Source organism: Cyprinus carpio, chromosome B21 (assembly GCF_018340385.1).
Source record: "Cyprinus carpio isolate SPL01 chromosome B21, ASM1834038v1, whole genome shotgun sequence".
In the NCBI taxonomy this organism is placed as follows: Eukaryota; Metazoa; Chordata; class Actinopteri; order Cypriniformes; family Cyprinidae; genus Cyprinus; species Cyprinus carpio.
In genome coordinates this window covers 15,646,796-15,670,130 of record NC_056617.1, presented here as the reverse complement: position 1 = coordinate 15,670,130, position 23,335 = coordinate 15,646,796, and the positions used below count along the sequence as shown (strand labels likewise).

Genomic DNA, 23,335 nt, shown 5'->3' with positions numbered 1-23,335 from the left:
CAAATTTGACATTGAATGCTACAATATTTGCTATAACATTTTAACTTCACACTGTTGTGTGCAATGCATTGAAGAGTCATGTGAAAGGGTCTTAATATAACGAGAGGAAATGTTTTCAACGGAGTCAGTATTCAGCCTATATCTGATTCTTGCTTCTTGGCAGGACAAAGGATGTGGATGGCTTTGATAACTGCATATGTTGTTGTGGCTGCTGTGCCCGTGAGGTATCCAACTTTTCAGCTTCTGAATTCTCATTTCCCGTTTTACTTTATGAAGGTGCATGCATCATTTCAACACCCAGCTTATGGGTTGATTGATGCAACAAACAGGAATGGTGTAAAATTGAAGTAAACAATGTAGCAAATGTACTAATGTTCTGCATTTTTGTTCTAATTTTATAAAGGAAGGGGGGGGGGGGCTAATAAAAGTCAAGAGGAACACAATTTGTATTCTTTGATTTCACAGCCTGTGCAAATTACAAGAGCACAACACAATTGCTAAAAAAACTAAACAAAAAGGTTGCATTTATTTCCAGTCAGCACATACAGAAATATAGCAACAAGTCCAAATTAAACACTTCAAGAAACATTTCAACTCATTTCACACACTGTCTGCATTGGCCTGTTGTATTAACAGCCTGCTACAACTGCTAATCCACAAGAGTACAAATGCATTCCCTGCCTGAGGAATGAAGTTCATAGATTGACATTAACAATTTGCCGTGTGCTAGCCTACAACTAGTAGGCATACAGGGCACCATCTTGCACAGTTTGAGTAGATAACACAGACGTTTCAAAAATACATGTCTGTAACACTGTGCTATGATGAGTGCAGGGCTGGCTCATGCTCAGTCCTCTAAGGTCCACTAGGGCTTCACTTGGTGGAGCGGCGGCTGGGTTCTGAAGCAGTTGGGGGAGGTGGGGGTCCCCGGCGGTCCAGGTCCTCAATGTAGAACATGATTAGTTTGCTGCGTTCTTCTGGGACGCAGTCTAGGACCAGGTAACGTTTATCATTTTGAAGAGTGTTCTCAACATCCTTTAGATGCTGGTCTGACTCCTGGATCAACCTCCGTGATCTAAAGAAAATTTGAGATAGGAGTTCAACAGCTTTAACAAATAGAAGTTAAAACCTAGATGTTAATCATGTTCCTAATATGGCTAATAACATTATAAATAAATAAATAAAATATGTATATAGTCATTATTTGCTCACCAAGACATGAAAATTTTTGAAAGACAAAGAAACATGCATACCTATATGTGATGAATTTGGTTTCTTTCAGGAGAGTTCTGAAGTCAGCTTTGGCTGTGATATATTTGTCCTTTATGTAATCCTCAAATTCACGTTGTTTCTTCTAGAAGAGATAAGGGAAAGAAAGAAGTCATTGATGTTGATGCCAATGCAAAAAAAGGCAATGGTTTGAGATGAGCAAAATCTGCCAGTCACCGGTGATCACCACGAGATGCATGCCGGTTAGAAAAGTGCACCTTGCTCTGATGTCATGCTGACATGTGCCAAAAAAACTCTCGTGATGGCGAGGAGGCTGTGTCGGATTGCGCAGTTGCTCTCCACTGACTGTGCTGATCAAACGCATGATAGGAAACGACTGGCTGACATGACAGCTTAATGCTCATTGGTTCAGACAACCATGATGTTGCATTCTCTTCTAAAATGTTTTATTTCTTTTATCTGATTTCATGTGATTAGGTATTTAAATTAGGGCTGTCCCCTAATGGTAGACTAATCATTAGCTGACCAAAATTTTATTAGTCGCAGAAAAAAAAAAAAAACCACATTGGCAAAGTCTGCGCTGATCATTAACGGCTAGTCTATGTTAATACAGTACATCCGGCAGAACATCCAAAAACTCAACTTCATTCATCCACCACAAATATGGCTTATCATCTGAAATATTTAAGTATTACCAACTTTACATGGCCGCTCAATCTAAAGTTAACCTAAAGAAATGTCCGCTATTCAAGGTGCGGGTGTGCTCACTTGCTCTTAAAATACACCGTAATTTTTGGTCATACAGATAAGAGTAATACATCTTTTAAATCTGCAAGGACTCTACATTTATTTGTGTGCACTCACAATAACAACAAATCATGATTTTGTAAAATAATGAAAGCAAACATAACGCGCTTTCTGCCGTCTCGGTCTATATACACCGTGTATATCTTTGCATTACAGACACTAAAAATACATCTATAGAGAGTGAAATGTCTACTTCCAATTCAAATGGAAAACAAATATTCTCAGACTATGTAATCTGTGTGAAACATGCATACAGACGCATCCACTACTGCAGAGATGAAGAGTAAGTGTCATTGTCTACAACTTCATCTTTTAAACCGAGAACAAAGCAAGCACTAGTTAGTCAGTGAACTATTAAGATGTTAATGCAGCCTCCTTACTGTTTTTCCCTGACACATTCATAATCATAGTTTCTGTGGTGCGTTGTGGCAAGCTTTGTGAGTGCGCTTGAGTGCTTATTAGGCTATTAAAGGCTCATTATAGTGATTTAAATGGTTTATTAATAAACGTGCGATTACTCGACTAATGCTTAAAATTAACGTCTAGTAGTCGACCAGAAAAATCCTTAGTTAAGGGCAGCCCTAATTAAAATTATGCATGAATATTCCCAAACACTTTGACTATGTGATATCTGTGTGAGATATGGGATTGTTGTCATATTTCTATAAAAATGTAAAATACATGTTTGTATTAAAGTATAAATGGATGATAAATACGTCTTTCGTATGGAATTAAATGGTAAAAACTTTGAGCGTCTTGTTCATCATATATATTTTCATATAAAGCGAAAGAACTGAAATGATATGTTTATCAGCAGCACAGTGCATGAGTGAGGAACTGTCCGTCTTGATTGCACTTATTTCTAGGGCTGGACCAGAATATTCAATTATTCGAATATTCGCTCTGTGGGTTGGCATTCGATTTTCAATTTAGCAATTTTAATATTCAAGTTTTTTTTCCCCGAACACCTGGCATCCCCCACGAAACGGTTCTCATTCACCCTTGAATATGAATCACCCATGAGTGAACGTCATGATTCAGTTTATCTGGAAGAGAAGACAAAAATGCCAAGACCTCAGCTGTGTGGGAGCACTTTAAATTGAGTGAGGACAAGTCAAAGGCAGTGTGCCATATATGCGATTTGAACCTGGCCTACCACAACAGCACATCAAGTTTGAAAAATCACCTGAGTTCTGTAAGTAGTACGCCTATAGTATATTGTTGGAGTAAAAAACAAAAAACAAAAAAAACACGCTGCTTTTATCCGCCATGTTAATCAGCAATTTTACACATGATAAAAACATGCACTTAATTTGCTTGGAAAATACTTGCGTATATGGCAGTCATAAAAAAATAAATAAATAAATCGTACAGTAGCCCAGGCTAATAATAATTTGTCTATATTAAAAGTATTGCTCTTAACAGACCTGTGTGTTTTGTATCACTAGTGCAGTGTCCGTTCTCGGAGCATATAAGCCCTGCCCGCGTGAGGCGCGCCGCTTTCGGCTCATGCGGTTCTGTTGTTTATTAAAAGTTTATTCATTCTGAACGTGTTGCGTGTCCATATTGCAACAAAATGTGACATTGCACTCCCTTGGGTCCGCAGCAACTCACCCGTCACACGTGAAGTCGATTGGATGAACGCTTCTCGACATAATAAAAATACAAACAGACAAACACACAGAGATTCCTGCCTTTATTACACCGTGTCTACACCATACGGGACAAAGCGACCGTTGAAAATCATTTTTGTGTCAGTACTTCATAAATGGAACGCAGCATCAGTCTGCACGCGCTGCATCCACTGTAGACAGCATAATAGGTTCTAAAGTATTTTGTCATGCCACTCGCGTCCGGTGTAGACATGGTGTTAGAGAAAAGAATATGTTCAGCCCCCTCCCTCCGAAGCTTCGAATATTCGGTGTTGATTATTACCAAAGCTTCGAAGCTCAAAAAAATGGTATTCGGACCAGCCCTACTTATTACACTCCTCCCCTCACTGCAGCCGCCTGCATATCTCAAACAATTAAACTCACTCTATCACTGCTGGAGAACTTGATGCAGCGTGGGTCATCTCTGATGATCTTCTTGACTTCCTTCCATGTGGTGGTTAGGGTGATCTATGATTAAATAGTGACATAAGCAGCGTGAACACATCGACAACCCAAAGATACATATCCTAAGGTTCAAATAAAAAAAAAAAAATCAAATCAAATAATAATGTTCAGATTTGATATTTAATATCTTAAATTTGACTATGAATTATTTTATGACTGGTACTTTATACAAGCTCAAAAGTCCAGTAAATCCACACAATAATAATCTTTCTTTGTACAGAAAACCATCTATTAAAGAAAAGATCAGACTCACTGGAGTTAACATCAAGTCATTTACCAGACCCTTTCACCAAACTAATACTAATATTCTTGTCAATAACAATACAGAAGTTTTCAATTTAGAAAATCATAATGAATATTATATATTGTTGTTGTTGTCTCTGTCTCACCGTGGAGGTCTCATCCAACAGCTGCCTGAAATGTTCCTTCTTCTTCTTGGTAAGAGCCTCCACATGTTCTGCAAACAATTTCTCCTTCTCATGTCGCTCCAGCAGAGCAGAAGACTTCCACCGGTGATCTTTACGCAGATTGCGCCTTGTTTCTGACCAGGAAGCATCCGTTGACCTTACCTATATGTAAATAATAACGAAACAATTAAAAAGTGTATATGATTAATGTAATGACAATGACAACTACAGTAATTGTCACTGACCATATCTGACATGAGTGCTTTAAAGTGCTGGACAGCTTCCTCTCGTTTATGCTGCTCTCTCTCTCTGTCAATCTCTTTGGTTTGTTCAGATCGAGCTCTCTGCACCTCCCGCTCTCGCTCCCTCAGACTGGCCTCGATACGAGCCTGCCGTTCCAGCTCTTTCTCCTTCTCTGCATCCACGTTCTACACAACACAAAGACACTTATATTAAATCCATTCTTCTCGTCTTGGTGTTTGGTCCTGATGAATCAATGAGACCAGGGACACTGTTCTAACCTTCGCCTGCTTCTCCACAAACTGTTTGTACAGTTCTTCTCTAGCAGCGGAGCTCTCCACGGCTTTGTAGCGCGGGTCTGTCTCCAGCTTGTCTTTCACTTTGCTCCAGCGCTGAGAGACGTCCACATGGTGGTCTGAGAGTAAATCGAAGAAGTCCTGCTTCACCTGCAGCCAGAAACACAACTCGACTTAATTTGCCAGGGCTTGACAGAACAGTCAAATTCAACCTTAATTCTGTCAACATGACGGGATGGTTATGGGAAGCCTGTGACAGACCTTTTCTACTTTGTTTTTAGAGTCTTCCTTGTCCTTCTTTCTCAAGGCTGTCATGAACTCGGTGAACATGGCCTCTCTGTCCTTCATCTTCTCAATGGCCTTGAAGCGAGGATCTTTAGAGTGTTTTGCTGTAAACTCACTGAACGTGGTTCTAATATGTGAAAGGAAAATTGGCATAAGTAGCAAGATTTCAGGAGGCCACACAATACCTGCACAACCTACAACACACCTATTGTGAAGTTTGGGATCTTCCATCATCTTCCTGAAGTCCTCTTTAGCCTGCATGAGTTTATTCTTCTTCTCCTTCCTCTCCTCTTCAGCACGTGTCTTCACGTACTGATCGAACACCTGCACAGTGAATGGAGATTAAAATCACAATGCTGCCCACTTCTGCTCATTTAGCAAACCACTAAACGCCGAGCGCTCCTCTCACCTGTTTCCTCTCTTTGGGGTTGAGCAGCAAATATCGAGGGTCAAACACAATCTTGTGCAGCTCTTTGTCCCAAGTGGAAAAAGCTGAAACCTGCAGGTATGGAGTGGACAAAAAGATGGCTTACCAATGTACCAAAAAATGGTCAAACAACACTTCAAGTTAATTAATTAACAAACAGCATATGGGAGGACTTAAAGAGCTTAACTTGTATTAAACACATTACTTTAAAGCCATATAAAATTACAATGATACACAACTGAAATCTTTATCAGTCAACACCTACAATAACTACTATTACAAAATACTGCAAGACATGGACATTAAAAAATATGTTTAGCTTCCACATATATTTTTATGTGATTACATAAAATCAACCAATGCAAAATACCTGACCATTATACAATGCAAAAGTACATTCTTCTGTGGTAAATAATATTAATTATTTGTCATTTCATGCAACAATTTAGGACCAAAGATGACAGATAGAGATTCTAGTATGAACAGTGACAAAAGAAGGCACCAACACTACTGTCAAGTACGACTGGGGAGTATGACTATTTGTTGCACATTATTTCAAATTGTTATTCTCTTAAAGGGTTAGTTCACCCAAAAATGAAAATTAGGCTGTGTTTTAGTGAAGTGAAATAAAAAACTCCCTTCCATAAAAAAGAAAAAAAAGTGTCTCATACGGCTCCGGGGGGTGAACAAAGGCCTCCTGTAGTGAATCGATGCGTTTTTGTAAGAAAAATATCCATATTCAAAACTGTAATCACTTTAATCTATCTTGTGCCAATAGTTCCGGGAGTATGACGTATGAGGTCAGCGTTGCACATGCACCAGTGAGACTTGTGAAAACCAGCGTTTGTTTACAGGATCAAAAGAAGCAAAGTTTCCTCACTTTAGCAAAGGAAAACCAGTCTCCTCTTGGCTTATATCAAAATCCTCTGACATTCTTCTTTACAAATCCTCATTTTGAACTTCTAATTATTGTCTGTTGTTTTGTTTTGATCTCTCCGCTGCATTTCCACGTGCGTCACTTCTGCATGCGCAAAGCCGAACTCATACGTAATCTGCCTGGAACTGCTTCCGTTTACAACAGTGAGCGCAAGCTAGATTAAAGTGATTATTACGTTTTGAATATGGATATTTTGCCTTTGTTCACCCCCCGGAGCCATGTGAGACACTTTTTTTTAATGGAAGGGTGCTTTATATTTCATGTCTTTTGGAGTGAAGCAATGCAACACCTGCTGACTGAAATGATAGAGCTTGAAAGATCAAAGACAATTTTTAATATAACTCTGACTGGATTTGTCTGAAAGAAGAAAGTCATATACACCTAGGATGCCTCAGGGGGAAGTAAAACACAACCTAATTTTCATTGGGTGAACTAACCCTTTAAGGCTCATCCAGGTATATATCAGAGCTTCTTTCATATATTTTGATATCACATCATGGACTCAATCTTTCATCTTATTTAACTGGTGCATTCTTTTGTCTCAATTATAGACTGTGCTGAAAATGAAATGGGAGGACTTCAGTACATAATACTGCTGAGCTGCTCATCTTGTTGCCAAGACAAACAGATATGATTTTAAAAACATTTCAATTCATAACAATGTGTCATGCCAACAAAGTTATTGTATAGTAAGTGGAATGACTCAACATTATCACCTTAATGTTCACCTTATTTTCTTTGCAGAAGATTTGAGTTTAATAAAGGTTTATTGTCAATTAATAAAACATTCCTCTATAACTCAAAACAACATTTTATGCCCAATTATTTACCTATGATGTAAGTATCTATGCAAGCAGAAATTCTGCTATAATAACAAACTCCTACATTAGTTTTAACACTTTAACTGTTGGCTGTTGAGGGCACAAGCAGTTTAGCACATTAATATATTCAACTAATGTTCGCTCACAGATGTCATTTATATGAGCCATTTCACAGCTTCTATTTTGCCTCAGTCAATAATATTTAGAATGTGTTGTTCTGAGTTTTTAAATTATGCATCCTTATGCATCATGCTTTTCATATTTTGTTTTGATACAAAAGGTTTTTTTTTTTAGCCTGTAGCATAGCTCTTGAAAAAAAGTGCGTAAAATAACTAATCTTGCCCAAATCACATCATAGCCTTTATGCCACTGAATTGTTTGGGGATACCATAGAAATTGAGAAGTGCCATACACTTAATTCTAACTGTTGTAAATTGACTTATCTCTTAAAACAGCATTTTTCCCCAGTAAAAACTCAATCCAAAAAGAATATTTAATTGCTAACTTGTTGAAAATTAGCCCACAAGCTGCTGGTTAAGTGTTATTTCCTGACAAAAGCACTTTATTAAACATACTGAAGCCTCTCCTACATTGACAATGCAATAAAGCGGCAGCCTTTCTGGCACACCCAATGTGTAAATTGTCCATATTTCACTTTTTTCTCAATTAATTTCCAGCATAAATTACCTGTGAACTTGTGATAAATAACTAATTATAGTGATGTACACAATTACCATGATATCAACACTGTGATATAAGATGTTGATCATACCGCCCATCCCTATAGTCAAGCACAAATCATCTAACATGACCTCACTCAGAGCAATTCAGAAAGGACAGGTAAATAAACGGAGTGACAGAAAGAGCAGAGAGAAATGTAAGACTCTGTATTACATAATATTAAAGAATGATAATAAGAATGAACTTGAGATTGTACCTTGGTGGGCTTCCATTCAGATTTATGTGTCTAACATTACAGAGCTGGTTAGAGTATTGCGTTGGATTGAAGTGTTTTACCCCTCTCTCTAGCAGCATGTCCCTGAACTGGTTCATACGGGCCTCCAGGGGCACCAGGGCCCGATCGCGAGCGGCCTTCAGCTCAGCCTCCACGGCCGCGTCTTTCTCTGCATCAGCCTCCTTCACATCGTCCTTCCTGTCAGGGAGAAGAGGACGAGTGTAAGGAAGAACTTCATATTATAACACTTTTTTTTTTTTGCTTCTACGCTTGTTAAAAAAAAAAATAATAATAAAAATTTGGAGATGATCTCTGAAAATGGAAGATTGCCCCCTTATATTGTTGAGAGAACTGACGTCAGAAATCTATTTACCAGAACCATCAAATGATTGAGATATTTAAAATCTCAGAATAGTTAACATATCAATGCATTTAGTTAATTTAAGGGCTGGGCAAAAAAGTGATTTTCATGTGCATCTGGTCAGTAAAGCCGCTCCTGTGATAAGCAGGTAATCTCCTGCACGTGCGTTCAGATCAGAGTATGTGAGCAGAGTGGAGCGGCAACAATTTCCCCTCCGCGCTCTGAGCATTTAATAATCACTCCGCTCCCAGTAAACGTAAATGCCGCACCGGGAGCTGCATTTACAACACAGAGCCATAGTTTACTGACAAGCTACACAAAATTGATGGCGATTCATTGCCGATTTTGTTTATCTTGTCAGTGAACTACGGCTCTGTGTAGATGAAAATCACATTCGATTTTTTTGCCCATCTCTCTTTCCTTTTAAGGAAAGAAAATACACTTCTAGAAACCGCTTCAGTTTCAAATTTTTGCCTTCATTTTAAAAAAAATTAATAAATCCCATCGATTACATCAATGCACATCACTGAAGGGCTGAAGTTTTGATTGGTTCACTGGGGTTTGCCTAATGGAGGCTAAATAGAGGTCAAACAAGGTGGGTTACCTTGGAGGCCCATGTTGGCATCACCAGAGCTTAGAAGTGTTCCCTGAAAAATAGTCCCCAGTGCAACAGGACCACTGTTTGGGGTCAGGGGGAGGCAGGCGTGAAGGGCACTGATGGGAAACAGTGACTGATTTGATTTGGTAAACGTCATGGACAAGCTAAAGATTACCACAGCCAAGACAAGTCAGCATTGGGTGAAAAAAAAAAAAAAGAAGAAAAAAAAAAATGAAAGAAAATTGCCGCCGAAGATTTCTTTAATTGTGACATAAAATGGATCCAATCAACATGTCTTAGCTCAGGGCTTGAACGGAAACAGGCTCATTTCCTTTTCTCTTCATATGACAAGAAATACAGCTTTCATGTCGCTTCTAATTTCTTCTGTATAGTACAAAAGCTAGGTGTTCTGCAGGGCTGAGTGTTCTGCCCCTTATTGTTCCTGCTGAGGGCCGTTGATACTTACTTCCTCTTAGCCTTAGAAGGCTCATCATCCAGTGTGTCCTCTATGGTTGTCTCAATCTCCTCTTTGTTGAAACCTGCAATGAGCAATATAGGTGTATGTTGGTTTTGTTATGACACTATCAACAAATCTTAGTTCACAAGCAATCTAAAACGGTCACAGATAGTTTCACCTGTTTTCTTGTTGTCATCTAGCCCCCTTTTGTGGGAGGGTTCTTGAATGTATTTGTCCACATCAGCACGAGCCACCAACTCCTCAGGTCGGTCCCACATGGACAGGCGTGTGGTGGGGTTGTAGTAAAACACACGGTCATCTCCAGTCCAGACTACACACCTAAAAAAAAATAATAATTTAACTGTACAATTTTTTTCTGAAACCTATTGAACAAACTTGCAAACTTTAATCACTGAAGCAACGGAGAAGGAAAAAAAGGCTCACCAGGGAGTACCAGGAATTGGGTTTGTGGCTACAGGTTTTGCCTTCTGAACTGCTTTTGCCTCCTCTGTCATCTCTTCTTCCCTGAGCAACTACAACATCAAAACATTATCAATATTATTTTTAAAATTCTCAAAATTTGCTTTAAACAAATCTAAATGACCTTCAAACTTTAGACTTACATGTTTAGAACCAACAAAGCTCTCAGCTTTGGCTTCCATGTCTATATCCTTTAAAACTAAATCATCATTGTAATGTCCATCTTTAGCCTTGTCACTGTCCTTATCTGCTCAGAAAAATACATTTCGGATTTAGCAGAGCGAGTCAATGTTAACGGTCAGTGCAGTTAACAACAGACCTGAGGCTTCACGCCTCACTTACCTCTCTCTTTTAGCTCAGCAGGTTTTTTCCAGGTGGACTCCAGAGTGCGATTATTATAATAATACATTTTCCCATCAGCTGTCTTGTACTCTGACCATTCTGGAAGTTGAAGAGCCCCCGTAAGAGATGCAGGAGCTGCAGTGAAAGCTAGCTGGTGATGCATCATGGGTACTAGTGGAGGGGCCATCCCTGGCATCACACCTTTAAAAATAAATTGCATTCAGCAACAAATAAAAAATAAATAAATACATTTTAAAAAATCATTAAATTATATTACACACACACACATATACATACATACCCAAAACACACATTCTAGATTTCTGGATTTCCCACTGAAAACTCTGTACGACCACTTATTTTAAAGCTGTAGAAACTATAACATTCTCATGACTTAGATTATTAATCTTGATGACATTACCGTGCTTAGAAATCAAAATTTTAAATGTCCTGATATTTGTAGTGTGCAATACTAAGTGTAAGTATATGCACCTTGTTCACATCACTTTGTAAGAAGAGGGTGCCATCTACTGGTTGAGTTATTCAAGTATACTCTTAATGGAGGACCACTACATTTGCTGGCCTGTTTAGCTAAACTAACTAGACAACTCAACTTACTTTTAGATTTTTTTTTTCCTACGTACCAGGCAGTGGGATGTGCATGCCAGGTAGGGGCACTCTGAATGGAGGTACCATGAGCGGGGGGAATGCTGGGATTGCAGCGGCTGGCTGGGCCATTGGCAGGCCTGGAGGGAGACTTTGAGGCAACAGCGGCATTGTCTGGACTGCAGTGACTGTTGTGGTTACTGTAGGAACACTGACCACAGCAACAGGGGTCACACCTACACTAGCTGGAGGTGTAGAGGCCACTGTAAGCATCTCAGAAACAACAGAATCTACACGAAGAATATAGCAAAGGGAAGAATGAATGTGTGTTTAAAGATACAAAACCAATAGAAAACACTGTATATTTATCATATTGGCCATGAGTACTCAATTTTATAAATGCAGCTTTTATTTTACAGGCAACTACATGACCCATAATTCCTTCTCTGTGTGTAATACTCACTGGTGGAGGGTTGGGAGGCAGCGGGGGCTGGACTGGTGCTGGGGTCAGGACTGGTGCTAAGGGTGAGGGTGGGGGACAGGCTCTGAGTGGAGACTGGCTCGGGCACAACCGTGGTAGCACTGCTGGTGGTAGCTGCAGTAGAGACAGCGCTGTTAGGAGCCGCTGCAGCTCCTCCAGACTGAGCTACCATTAGAGGATTGAGCTCTGACTGCTGGATGATCTTTACTCCCTCTGGTTTGGTCCAGGCCGACTCACGTGTCCGGGCATTGTAGTAATATACCTGGAAGAATGTGGTGGGAAGGTTTTAAAAGTTCAAGTAAGCTAATGCAAGAATGGGGTCAGGTTGGTGGAATGGTTCTCCAACCACTATCCAGATAAACCAGGAATTGCTATAAAAAGTGGTAAAAATACCATGTAGAATAATTACTCTTTTTTTTTTTTTTTTTTTTTTTTAATCATCTGAAACATGTTGTGGCTTAAATGTCATTAAAGTCAAGCATGCAAAACATACATAAAGCACACACATTTGGATTCATGCTGAATAAGAGAGGTAGGTGAGCCCAAGTTTAATCGTATAGTACATTTCTCACAAACTGGTAATAACTGAATGGACATGAATGTTTTTAGATTTGTGGAGCAAAAATTTTTATTTTGAAACAGAAATATAAAAGTAGACCTTTGGGGATATGATGCCTGAAAAAGGCACAAAATGGCATGATGCTGTGTGTACAATTGTGATAATTTTACAACTGAATACTTGTTGTAATTCAAATGGTTATTATTTAGTGGCACAATTCTAGAGAAATTGGGCATCACAATTTTTTTTTTTTTTTTTAAATAGAGATCACAATATTACTTCAATTCTGAAGAGGCAACTAAAAATTTACTAGAGGTTCTGACAAAAATGGTCTAATTAATTTTGATTTTTGAATTAATAATAATAATAATAAAAAAAATACTTAAACGATTCAATGACTACACCATAAGAACTTCACTTGTTTCATTATGGGATGAATCAGTGTTTTTAAACAAATCTCTTTAAAGAATTACTGAATGACAAATAGATTTTTTTTTTTAAGTACTTGTCGCCACCTACTGGCACAACAACAAATATGAAGCAATCTTTATTTGAAGCTGAAGTTACTTTTAAAATGGGACTCACTCTATCAATATCTGAAGTATAAATTTTTATCCCAGGACATCTGTGATCTTTTTTTTATTTTTTATTATTGTTTTACGCAGAAATAACAATACTGTAACAAGACAGCTGCTCTCTCTGATGCAAATAGAATGCAAATACTTGACAAAGATTAAAGAGACATACTGTAGGTGAAATGTTTTAAGTGGGTATTTAAAACAAAATTGTAATCTTAACTATTAAGTGTACAACTCTAATATTCAGTTACATTTATTTTACTTTAAAAGACAGTTTGTCTTTTAGACAGTACCTTTCCTTCTGGTGTGGTGTTCTCAACCCAGATTTCATCACTAGTCAAGCTGGAAACCGCTCCAGTTCCTGGCGATGGAGGCATTCCAGGTGGAAAGATCATACCAGGAGGAGGAGGCATGTTACCCATTGGTGGAGGCATGAACGGCGACCTCTGTGAAAAACACAACAGGATTTAATATTTAAACATTTTAAAGTAACTTTCAATCAGTCTCTTATTGTTTTGGTGCACATATGCACCTACTTTCGTATATTTTTCTAATAGCACTTACCTGCAGGTGTGGGGGTCCAATAGATGGGGGTATCGGTGGCATATTGGTGTCAAACATTGGTCTACCAAAAGGGGGTCTAGGGGGTGGTGGAGGTCCTCTCATCATGGTGAAGGGCGGAGGTGGAGGTCGTAGTAATGGAGGAGGTCCTCGTAACACAGTGGTAGGTGGTGGAGCAGGGCTACGAAAATGTAAAGCCTGCTGTAACACCATCCTGCGGGAAAAAAAAATCTGTAACTATCAATATTCTTGGAATGCAAAACCTCAGCTTGGTTCAACTTTTCACTGTACACTAAAAGCTAAATGATAAAACTGGTCAAGACATGCAGCCGATTCGGTTTATGTGATAACACATAAGAAACACTGGTGTCAGATGCTAATGAGCCTGGCATGGTAATTTATTATTTAATTAATTAATGTAAAATATAAAATGGGACGTGCTTGCTTTAAAAAAAAAATATAAATCAATATTCTGAATAGACAACTTTTTAAAATCATTTTGAATGAATGATTCAATGACTCCCTCAAAGACTTCACTTGCTTCTTTACTGAAGGAGTCAGTGCTTTTGAATAAATCTCTTGAAAGAATGATTCAGTGACAAATACATAAGGACTTAAAACTTATACTTAAGGACTCTTTCATTCTTTCTTGTCTCTTGCTTAAAGAAACATGCAACTAGTATAAGTCCATTTGCTTCTTAAAAAATATCCAGACTGGTACATCAATATTAAAAGTAAAGTAAAAATAAAAAAATAGTAGTACATTTGTTATTCACACTTTTGTATGTGTGAATAAACTGAATCCCTATCACCTGTCAGGTTTATAGTAGGGTTGTGAGTGGAGCTCAGTGCTCTTCTTAAACCTTGCCTGCAAATATCTTTTAGTCAGAAGCGCAAAGAAGAAAATGGATTTAAGAAATGTTATTGTTTTCTCATTATTAAAATTACTTTGAACGTTCGCCTTGTCTTTATTTTTACTAATTATTAGCAAACTGAGAAAATGTTCATGCAAAAATGAACTGACATAGCATTTTCATTTTAAGAAATTATTTGGTGATAGTTCATTTAAAACTAGAAGAAAAAAAAAGAATTGACTTGAAAAGTATGTATAATTTTTATTTTTTTTTTTTTTTTTTTTTTATTTATTTAATCCTATAATAAAAAAAGAAAAAAAAATCCTATTTTGTTCCAAAATACTGTAACTTTTGCATACTTTATGCTAACACCACAAAATAGAAACAGATACAGCTAACATGCTGGCGAAATATTTTTTTGTCATGAGATATTGAATGTCAAATAAGACAGATTTGAAAAGTACAGTAAGTTTTCTATCAAACGATACCAATCTTTTGAGTCTCCTTGCTACAGTCTTTGAGTTATGAGTCATTATTTTTGTGTATGACACTCAACACCTTTGGTGAGGCAAAAATGCCCTCAGGGCTTAAAGGGTTAAAGTATGGGGAATATCAATATTTAGCTTTATGCTAAATTTTATGAATGCCACTACAATGTTTACTGTGTTTATAATGTTTATTGTGTTTCATTTATCGATATTTTACATCACTTCTGATTGTAATAAAAACATCATGTGACAAATACGTAAGGGATAATCAATGGCTAGCTGTGCATTTAACGATTTGAATGCACGATGTGGAGGTGAAGAACCACCCGACGCGCAACAGAGGGTGGTTGCTTCCACGAAGTGCATTCAAATCGTTTAATGCACAGCTAGCTGTTGATTATCCCACTTATGCCATGGTCATTTGCCAGCATTCACATATTAAAGGTGAGGTATGTAGGATTGACACTGAGTGGTTGAACTAGGTATTGCAGTTCAAATTCAAAATATTGGAGACATTTTTTTTTTCACCCGGCCCCTCCTCCTCAGACTTGACGACACAAACAGGAACGAGTGCACTTGATGATGAATGAAATACGCTGTGTTTCAACCAACTGGCAACCCGTGGTGCTGAAATACAATTACAAAACTGGGAGTGGGTGGGTTTCACAAACCAAAACAAAGACCAACATTTCAGCCCGGAACACACATTTTCAAAAGAGAATAACTGACTGTAGCATTGTTTTTCAGATAAACAAGTATGTTAACTTAGCATGTTTCTTAAATATCTGCAAACATATTATGGTATTTTTATGCTTTAGTAGAGTCAAAATCTTACATACAGCACCTTTAAAGATGTTAATAATATTTGCGCTGAAATACTTGACCGGAACAATAAAAATTATGGTTATTTTCGTCAGGTACAACTTGTTACTATGTTACTATGGTTACAAATGTTTACAGGAAGCACATTAATATAGAACGTGATTAAACCAAAGACTATAGAATACCCAAGACATGTCACTCATATAGTTTTGAATGGGGAAAAATGCAATACTCAATATGGCCGCTCAATCACAGAAGGGCCCGTCTTCTGAATGAAGGAGCCAATCGCTAATCGGTAAAGTCAGCTGCAGCTGCCATTAGAAGGGTCCCGGTTGCTTTAGAAACAGTCAGCGTTCTGAGACGTGTGCTCTGGACTGGGCATGCGCACTGGCTGATCTAGCCTGAATAATACGCTTTTTATAACGTTATTTGAGCAAAATAAACATTATTTATGACACAGTTGTTATCAGATTTCTTTGGTGATTTCAAATATGAAATTTAATCGCAAGCCTAGTGAACAGTTTTGTAGAATTTGATGTTTCCCCATCCAAAGAGATAGGAGTTGCACTTGGATGCCCGAGAGGCGTTTCAAAGATGGCCACTGATAAACTGATGCAATTCGCTGATGCAATCTGTGTTGTTGTTGTTTTCTCTCAACAATGCAATTTTGACCCAAGGCAATTTATACTCAGATTACAGCTGCATGATTCGGTCTCAAATAGAGATCACAATTCTTCCACGATTCTGAACTAAAAATAATGTGTGACAAAATATTATTGCAGCAGTCTATTTAAAGTGTTTAATTTGAAATAATTATTAAACGTTTTAATATATATAATATGTATTTAAAATATATTTAATACACCAATTTTTTATATTAAAATTATGAGAAAAAGTAGTTTGAATTGATTATATGATTAATTCATAAACACTTCACTTGTTTCATTACTGGATGAATCAGCATTTTTGAACAAATCCCATGAATGATTCAATGGCCAATTATTTTTTTAACAGTCACTTGAAACAATGCAATCGACACAACGCTATTTGAAGAGCCAGTTACTTTCAAAAGGGGATTTGCTCTATTTTGATCGCTACCATAGACATCAATGTTTACATCTGAACTAGCCTATAAACTTTCATCCCAATATTTCTATGATAAAACACATGACTGTAAGACAGAAATAATACTGTGTAGTTGAAAAGAAGCTGTTTCTTACCCAAAAATGGTAAATGTCTGCTCTCTGTGTCAGGTTTGAATGTTCTGGTATGATTTCTTTCAAAGATTTAACAGACATGGCAAATCGTTATCATTTAAAAATGGGATTGCATGGGTGTTTGAATTGAGATTGCAATCGTTTAATGATTAATCATGCAGCTGTTGACTGTAAATAGAACAATGTAAACTGAAGAGATAAAACCTAAACTAAACCCTGAGCTCTTGAAATGATAGCTACTGTATTATCTACTTTTTAGAAACAATGGTGAGGTGAATGGTTCCTTTAAATTTCCCTTTTTCCCCTTGTTTTTTGTATTTTAGACACTGGTTGCATTATGTGTGGCACTATAGATTGTGTGAATATATCATTAAATTTTTGTAATACTTTTTCCAAAGCACATTTTTTTATCGTGTGTGCAAACTACACACACACACCTTCAAGGACCTTCTTTAAGGATCTTGTGAAAGAAACACATTACAAGCAATAATATCAAGAGCAGTGACTGATTTTATTTTTCAGCATTATTACTTTTCATAACAACATCATAGACAACTTCAGATCATTCTGTGCAAATTAATACACAGAATGAATAGTTGCACTGAAAAAGAGATTTTGCACTATTATTTTATTTACTTTTTTTCTTTTTGGATATCAAGGGGGCACAGGACTGCAGGCCATGGTTGCCGTCAATACTGCTTGTTTTCTAGGCCTTTGTTTGCACCATGGGTGGGTTAGTTTTTGTAATTTTTTTTTCTTGGTATCTTTGGGTTAAGGGGGTATTTCTCTGCCATATGACCAACTTTAGAATGCAGTGTCAGTGCCACAATTTGATATTTGGTCTATTTCTTCTGTTTCTGGTTCTGTCATTAATACAGTGTCTGTGCCATGAGCAGGTGGGCCCGAGGGGGTCTGGCCTACTTTTCTCCAAACCAATCTTCTGAGTTGCTCCAAACTATTGTGAAAATATTTTCTTGCCATTTATTTGCACCATGTTTAGGTTTGGGATGGATTTTTGTCCATCATCAGCAGGGCTGTAGACTGAATTCATTTTTCCCCAGCGCCCATGCTGTGGCCAAAAGACAAATGCCAACCCAGGCTTCTGGGTGGGTCAAAACTGCTTTCAATGCATTTTTTGCAGTATTTACAAGCTTTCTTCCCAGTGATTGCTTGACAGGCTTAGGACGGCTTACTCCTGGAACATTCCAATTGTCTTGAGAGCTGCTCTCCTTGGGGTCGAAGCTGTTGTTTTCATGCACTCTGCACGTCTGGAATTGCCCAAAGAATGAGATGTGTCCACATAGATTTCAGAGTGCCCAGGAAACAATAAGCTATCGGCCCAAACGACACGCATTGGTCGTCTGACCAAGAGCTCTGAAAAATCCAAAGCCTCTAGAGCATTTTTGCATCACTGTGATGTTCAAAAATAACCAAAGCATACTCACGACAGAAGTTATTTCTATTTCTGAACACTTGCAGAGAACAAATGGATCGAATATGTCATGCAACATTCGTTTGTCCACAAGTGGGTGCAAATTGCCTACCAGGGTTTCTGCAGGATTTTTAAGCTCAAATTTAAGACTTTTTAAGACCTGCACAAATAAAATTAATACCATATGAGCGGGGTAGGGCAATGTCTATCGTATCATATTAAACTGTAAAACAGTTTAATTTACAGTTCAGATACAAGTTTTCACAAAAACAAAGTATTATAAAATGATAAACTTTACATTACAGCCTTTAAACCATCGTTAAGAAAATGGATGAGTCAAAAGTATTAATTATTATATTTAAACAATTAGTATCAATAAATTATATCAATTAAATAAATAAGGGGTGTGCGATATTTACAAAAAAATTATCTCTCTATTCTGGGATTTTACCGATAACGATAATTAGACGATATTTTGTTGAGTGTGTTATGATATCTTAAAGGGATAGTTCACCCTGTTTACCCCCAGGGCATCCAAGATGTAGGTGACTGTGTTTCTTCAGTAGAACACAAAGGAATATTTTTAACTCAAACCGTTGCAGTCTGTCAGTCTTATAATGGAAGTGGATGAGAATCATGGCTAAAACATACAATAAAACAACAAAAACAAACAAACAAACAAACAAAACCAAATTAAACCTTCGGTTCGAGACGATACATTGATGTGTAAAGACACAAAACGATCGGCCTATGCAAGAAACTGAACAGTATTTATATAGTTTTTTACCTCTGATTCACGCAATGTCCAAACTGTTTGAACCCTCCTGAGCGCTTTCTCAGCAGCAGGGGCATGAGGCATCTTCTTGCTTTATGGCAGATCGCAGACTTATAAGTGCATTACCGCCATCTATCTCTCAAGTGGACCGTTGACACTCCTGATTGAGATTGTAGATAGAGTGTTAATGGTCCGTTTTAGAGATAGGTGGCGGTAATGGAGCAGAGCCGTTTTACATGCCGAGTTTTTTATAGGCTCTTCAATGGAGGGGTTGCAATAAATGTCATTATACAAATTAGAGTATTTATGAATGGTTATGTTACGTCTTTCTGAGGTTATGTTTCATATTGTATTGTATGAATAGGTGAAACTAAGTAAAACCAGGGAGAAAGAGCTGAGGCTCTGTAACTTTTTATTTTACTTTATTTACGTTACCAAGGCTGCGCTTGGGAAAGAAAGGGCACAAGATGAGACCACAACAATCTGTTAAAAGTCTAAACATACACATTTTGACTACATTTATTAGATATTTAATTGTAAATGTATTATATATATTTGAAAAAATAAATTACAATATTTGTGTTATATAATAATCTGCATGACCCCATCGTTGCCTTTTTTTTTGATGACGTTCCAGAGCGTTCCAAATGAGCGATTATTGTCAGTGAAGTCCACTTCAACGGATATCCCGTGCTTAGGGAGTAGGGAGCAGTGAACACCACGTAGGGAACCTGTCAATCGGAACGCACCTGAAGTGTGGAATGTTGGACACTTCATGCACTCAATTGACACAGCTTTAATTACATAACGAAGGAGGAGGGGCTATCAGATTATTAATGACAAAATAACACATTGGTCCGAACTCTGGAAAAAAAAAAAAAAAACAGTTCCCTTTCGATTCGGTCACTCTACATTGCTATGGGAATTACCCCTTTCTCCAAATACTACTGAAGCCTTATTGAATCCCTCCAGTGAAACTGGCCAATGGCGAAATATGAAATATGAGGGACGAGAGAGGAGTGGTTTAACAGCCCGATGGATTACACTGAGCCCCACGGCAGCGTCGCAGGGGACCTCCATTATAGTGATGTTGAGCTCCTTAGCATCCTGTCCAAGGCAGTTGATGAGCTTGGTTTGGAGTGGGCGCCTCCTGCTGAGCCGGCCAGAAGCCGTCTGGATGAGTGGTACCTCCAGTCGGATCGCGGCCTAAAGGACACGCCGCTCACCAGTCGAGTGCACAAAACCCAGGATCCTCCCTCCTGTCTTCTGTGGATGAACTGACCAAGTAGGGTATGTTAAACTCCCCCCTGTGGAAGAAGCCGTTGCCGCCCATCACTGTCCTTCAGCCGCAGCGAAAACGGCCCTCTCACTCCCCTCTCCCCCATCACTCACTCTCACACTTGTGTGGTATTAAACTCCCTGCCTCCCCAATTGCGAGTTATCCCTCACGGTGTGCAGCCCGCTTCGCCCGCTGTCACAGTCCACAGAAGCATGGCAGGCACTGCCAGGGGTATCAGAGTGGGTTATGAAATCAATAAAGTACGGCTACACGCTTCTGTTCTTCCGGAGGCCGCCCCGTTTCAACGGTGTGTTAAAGACCACTGTACGGGAGCGAAAAGCCTCAGTTTCGCTAGAGGAAATATACAGCCTCGCAAAACGCACTGTAGAGACAGTGCCCCAGCAGACCGCGAGAGCGGCTTCTACAGTCGCTATTTTCTGGTACCAAAGAAAGACGGCAGACTCCGCCCAATCTTGGACCTGAGACCGCTGAATCGCGTGATTTCAAAGTGCCCGTTCAAAATGATTATGCTTAGACAAATCCTTTTACGCATCAGACTGATAGATTGGTTTATCTTTGTGGATTTAAAGGATGCTTATTTTCACATTCAGGTAGCCCCTCGCCTCAGGCATTTTCTGAGATTTGCATTTGAGGGGATGGCGTACCAATTCATGGCCCTACCCTGAGCGTACTGCTCAGCGACAAGCTCAGACTCCTCGCTTATTTTCAAAGCTTTTAGGGCTGACTGAATATGCAAAAGAGCATGCTGTACCGAGCCAGGACGTCTCCCTTTTAGGAGTGGAGCTGAATTCAATCAATATATGAGCGCGTCTGTCGGAGGAACGGTCACAAAAACTGATCAGCTCTCTCGCAGTCTTAAAGTGAGGGCACTCTCCCCTGCTGAAATGCTTTCAGAGGACACTCAGCCAGATGGCTGCCACCTCGACAGTATGAAAACTAGGGCTCCTACATATGCAAGCTCTGGCTAAAGTGCTGGGTGCCACAGAGCGCATCAAAAAGGGAACCGAAAGGAATCGAAAGGGAATGCTCTCGGTTAGTAATGTAACCTCGGTTCCCTGACATTGCTCTTATTGCCGTGTCACCAAGCTCAGGATCTTAGAATGCTAAGTGCTTCAGTCAAGATTCTGAATGGATGACGTACAAGCGCTGCTTTATATAGAGTGGGGGGCCCCTAATATTTCGTGCGTTTGAACGTCATTGGCCAGTTTCAATGGCGTGATTCAATAAGGCTTCAGTTGTATATGGAGAAAGGGGTAATTCCCATAGCAATGTCTCGTTCCCTCATCTCAGGGAACCGAGGTTACGTTAGCACCCGAGAGCGTTTTATTGAAAATGCTCATTCATTCTGCCAGCAGGTGGAGCATTTGGTAGAAATATAACTGTTTCCCCGGTAACAGCTGTACACAAAGCGCAGCACCAGACTTTGAACATGCAGCGCTCATGTTTATTTAATAAAATCATGTTAGTCTTTTGAAGTTTAATCGTCACATTCAGCATATCGCAATTCTGGCCTTCCGTCCCCAAATTTTAGACCTCTTGAATTCATAATTAAGACTTTCTTGTAGAATTGAAGACTTTCTAATGCCTTAAATTTGATACAACTAAATGTATGACTTTTTAAGACCCCACGGAAACCCTGCTTACAAGCAACGGCCAGCTGAGGTCTCTTTGTTGCATGTTATCCTCACTAGAAGACCACTCAAAGGATACTGGCATTTTGCTATTACTATATGAAGCTCACAAATGCTGTGTACAAATCATAACGGAAGTCTCTGCAAATAGATGCCTCAGTCGGATCAAGGTTATCATCAAACAGCATTGTTCCTTTTATAGGCTCCGAACGTTCTAAATTCCGATGATGTCACAACTATGTCATAATAGGACACCACGTAGCGTTTCATAAACAGCCTAATATTATTAGGATGATTTTTAGAGTCAAAGTCTTAAAATGTATAGAAAAATACATTTTAATTCGAATGAACGTCACACATAAAAGCTCACATTCATTTAACGCTGTGGATTTTAATTGCATGAGTAACGTAGATAAATTTATTTACTTTCGAATCGGATGCGTGGCAGCAGGGGAAAAAAACAGAATTCAATTTCTGCGCTTGACTAGACAATTTTCGTAGATTTAAATAAATAAAAAAATATCAATGCATGCTTAGTTCCCAGTTGTATTCAATAATTGTTTAACTTTTAACCTACATCCCAGTATTACTTTTTGCAGCGGTATGACCAATAAATTAGCAAAATCTCTACTGCTTTCTTTTCCTTTTCAGTGCTTATTTAAACTGTTTTAAACGCAAGCTAAACAAAAACACACAGTAAACATGACATGTAAAAACATCCCTTGTCCGTGAAAAAGATTAAATGTCGTAAACAAGCCAGTGGGCTTAAGAAAGCAAGCCATTAGTTGCTAACAGGAAATATTAACATTTTTTTATTAGTACGCTATTGTTACACGTATAACTTTGCTTCCCATGCGTTTCTGGTCACGCGTACGTTAAGTTACTACTGAAGCAGATAAATAAACATAGAGTGAACGTGTACGAAGCTAGCAAACAAGCTAACTGCGCTAAACTGCGCCAGAGGACTTTACCACCACTCACACCATAATACAGGCTCGCTAACGTTATATAGCTAAGATCTAAAATATAAGTGTTGTCATACTGAGTCCTTTTAACGTTATCTGACCTGTTCGCCCCGAGTCCAGCACCCTCTCCTTCTATGTTCTCCGCCATCGCTCCAGAAACTAAACAGCTGAACTTCCTGTTGGTGAAGCACTTCTTCTTCTTCTTCTTCTTCTTCTTCTTTCCAGTTTAACGGCGGTTGGCCATCCAGCTTATTGGTAGGTGAATCACTTCCTCACACTTTCCTTCTATTGACTGGATCATTAAAA

The 23,335-nt window shown here is 38.6% G+C and overlaps 1 protein-coding gene across 2 annotated transcripts; it reads right to left on the bottom strand.

Moving 5' to 3' along the window:
* Positions 1-494: 494 nt before the first annotated feature.
* On the bottom strand, positions 495-23,289 carry LOC109073001 (transcription elongation regulator 1-like). 2 transcript variants are annotated; one of them, XM_019089188.2, is made up of 20 exons: positions 23,131-23,289; positions 13,549-13,759; positions 13,278-13,430; positions 11,830-12,109; positions 11,405-11,656; positions 10,761-10,961; positions 10,562-10,665; positions 10,383-10,471; positions 10,117-10,277; positions 9,948-10,020; positions 8,585-8,720; positions 5,792-5,881; positions 5,588-5,706; positions 5,359-5,509; positions 5,083-5,247; positions 4,807-4,989; positions 4,544-4,723; positions 4,074-4,157; positions 1,254-1,354; positions 495-1,075 (listed from the first exon to the last, which is right to left on the bottom strand). In XM_019089188.2, exons 1-20 carry the CDS (start codon positions 23,175-23,177, stop codon positions 874-876), a joined length of 2,982 nt encoding a protein of 993 aa, XP_018944733.1. In that variant the 5' UTR covers positions 23,178-23,289; the 3' UTR covers positions 495-873. The 2 variants fall into 2 exon arrangements, with proteins under 2 accessions (XP_018944733.1, XP_042604015.1); XM_042748081.1 differs by having other exon boundaries at positions 11,405-11,611.
* Between the last annotated feature and the right edge of the window lie 46 nt (positions 23,290-23,335).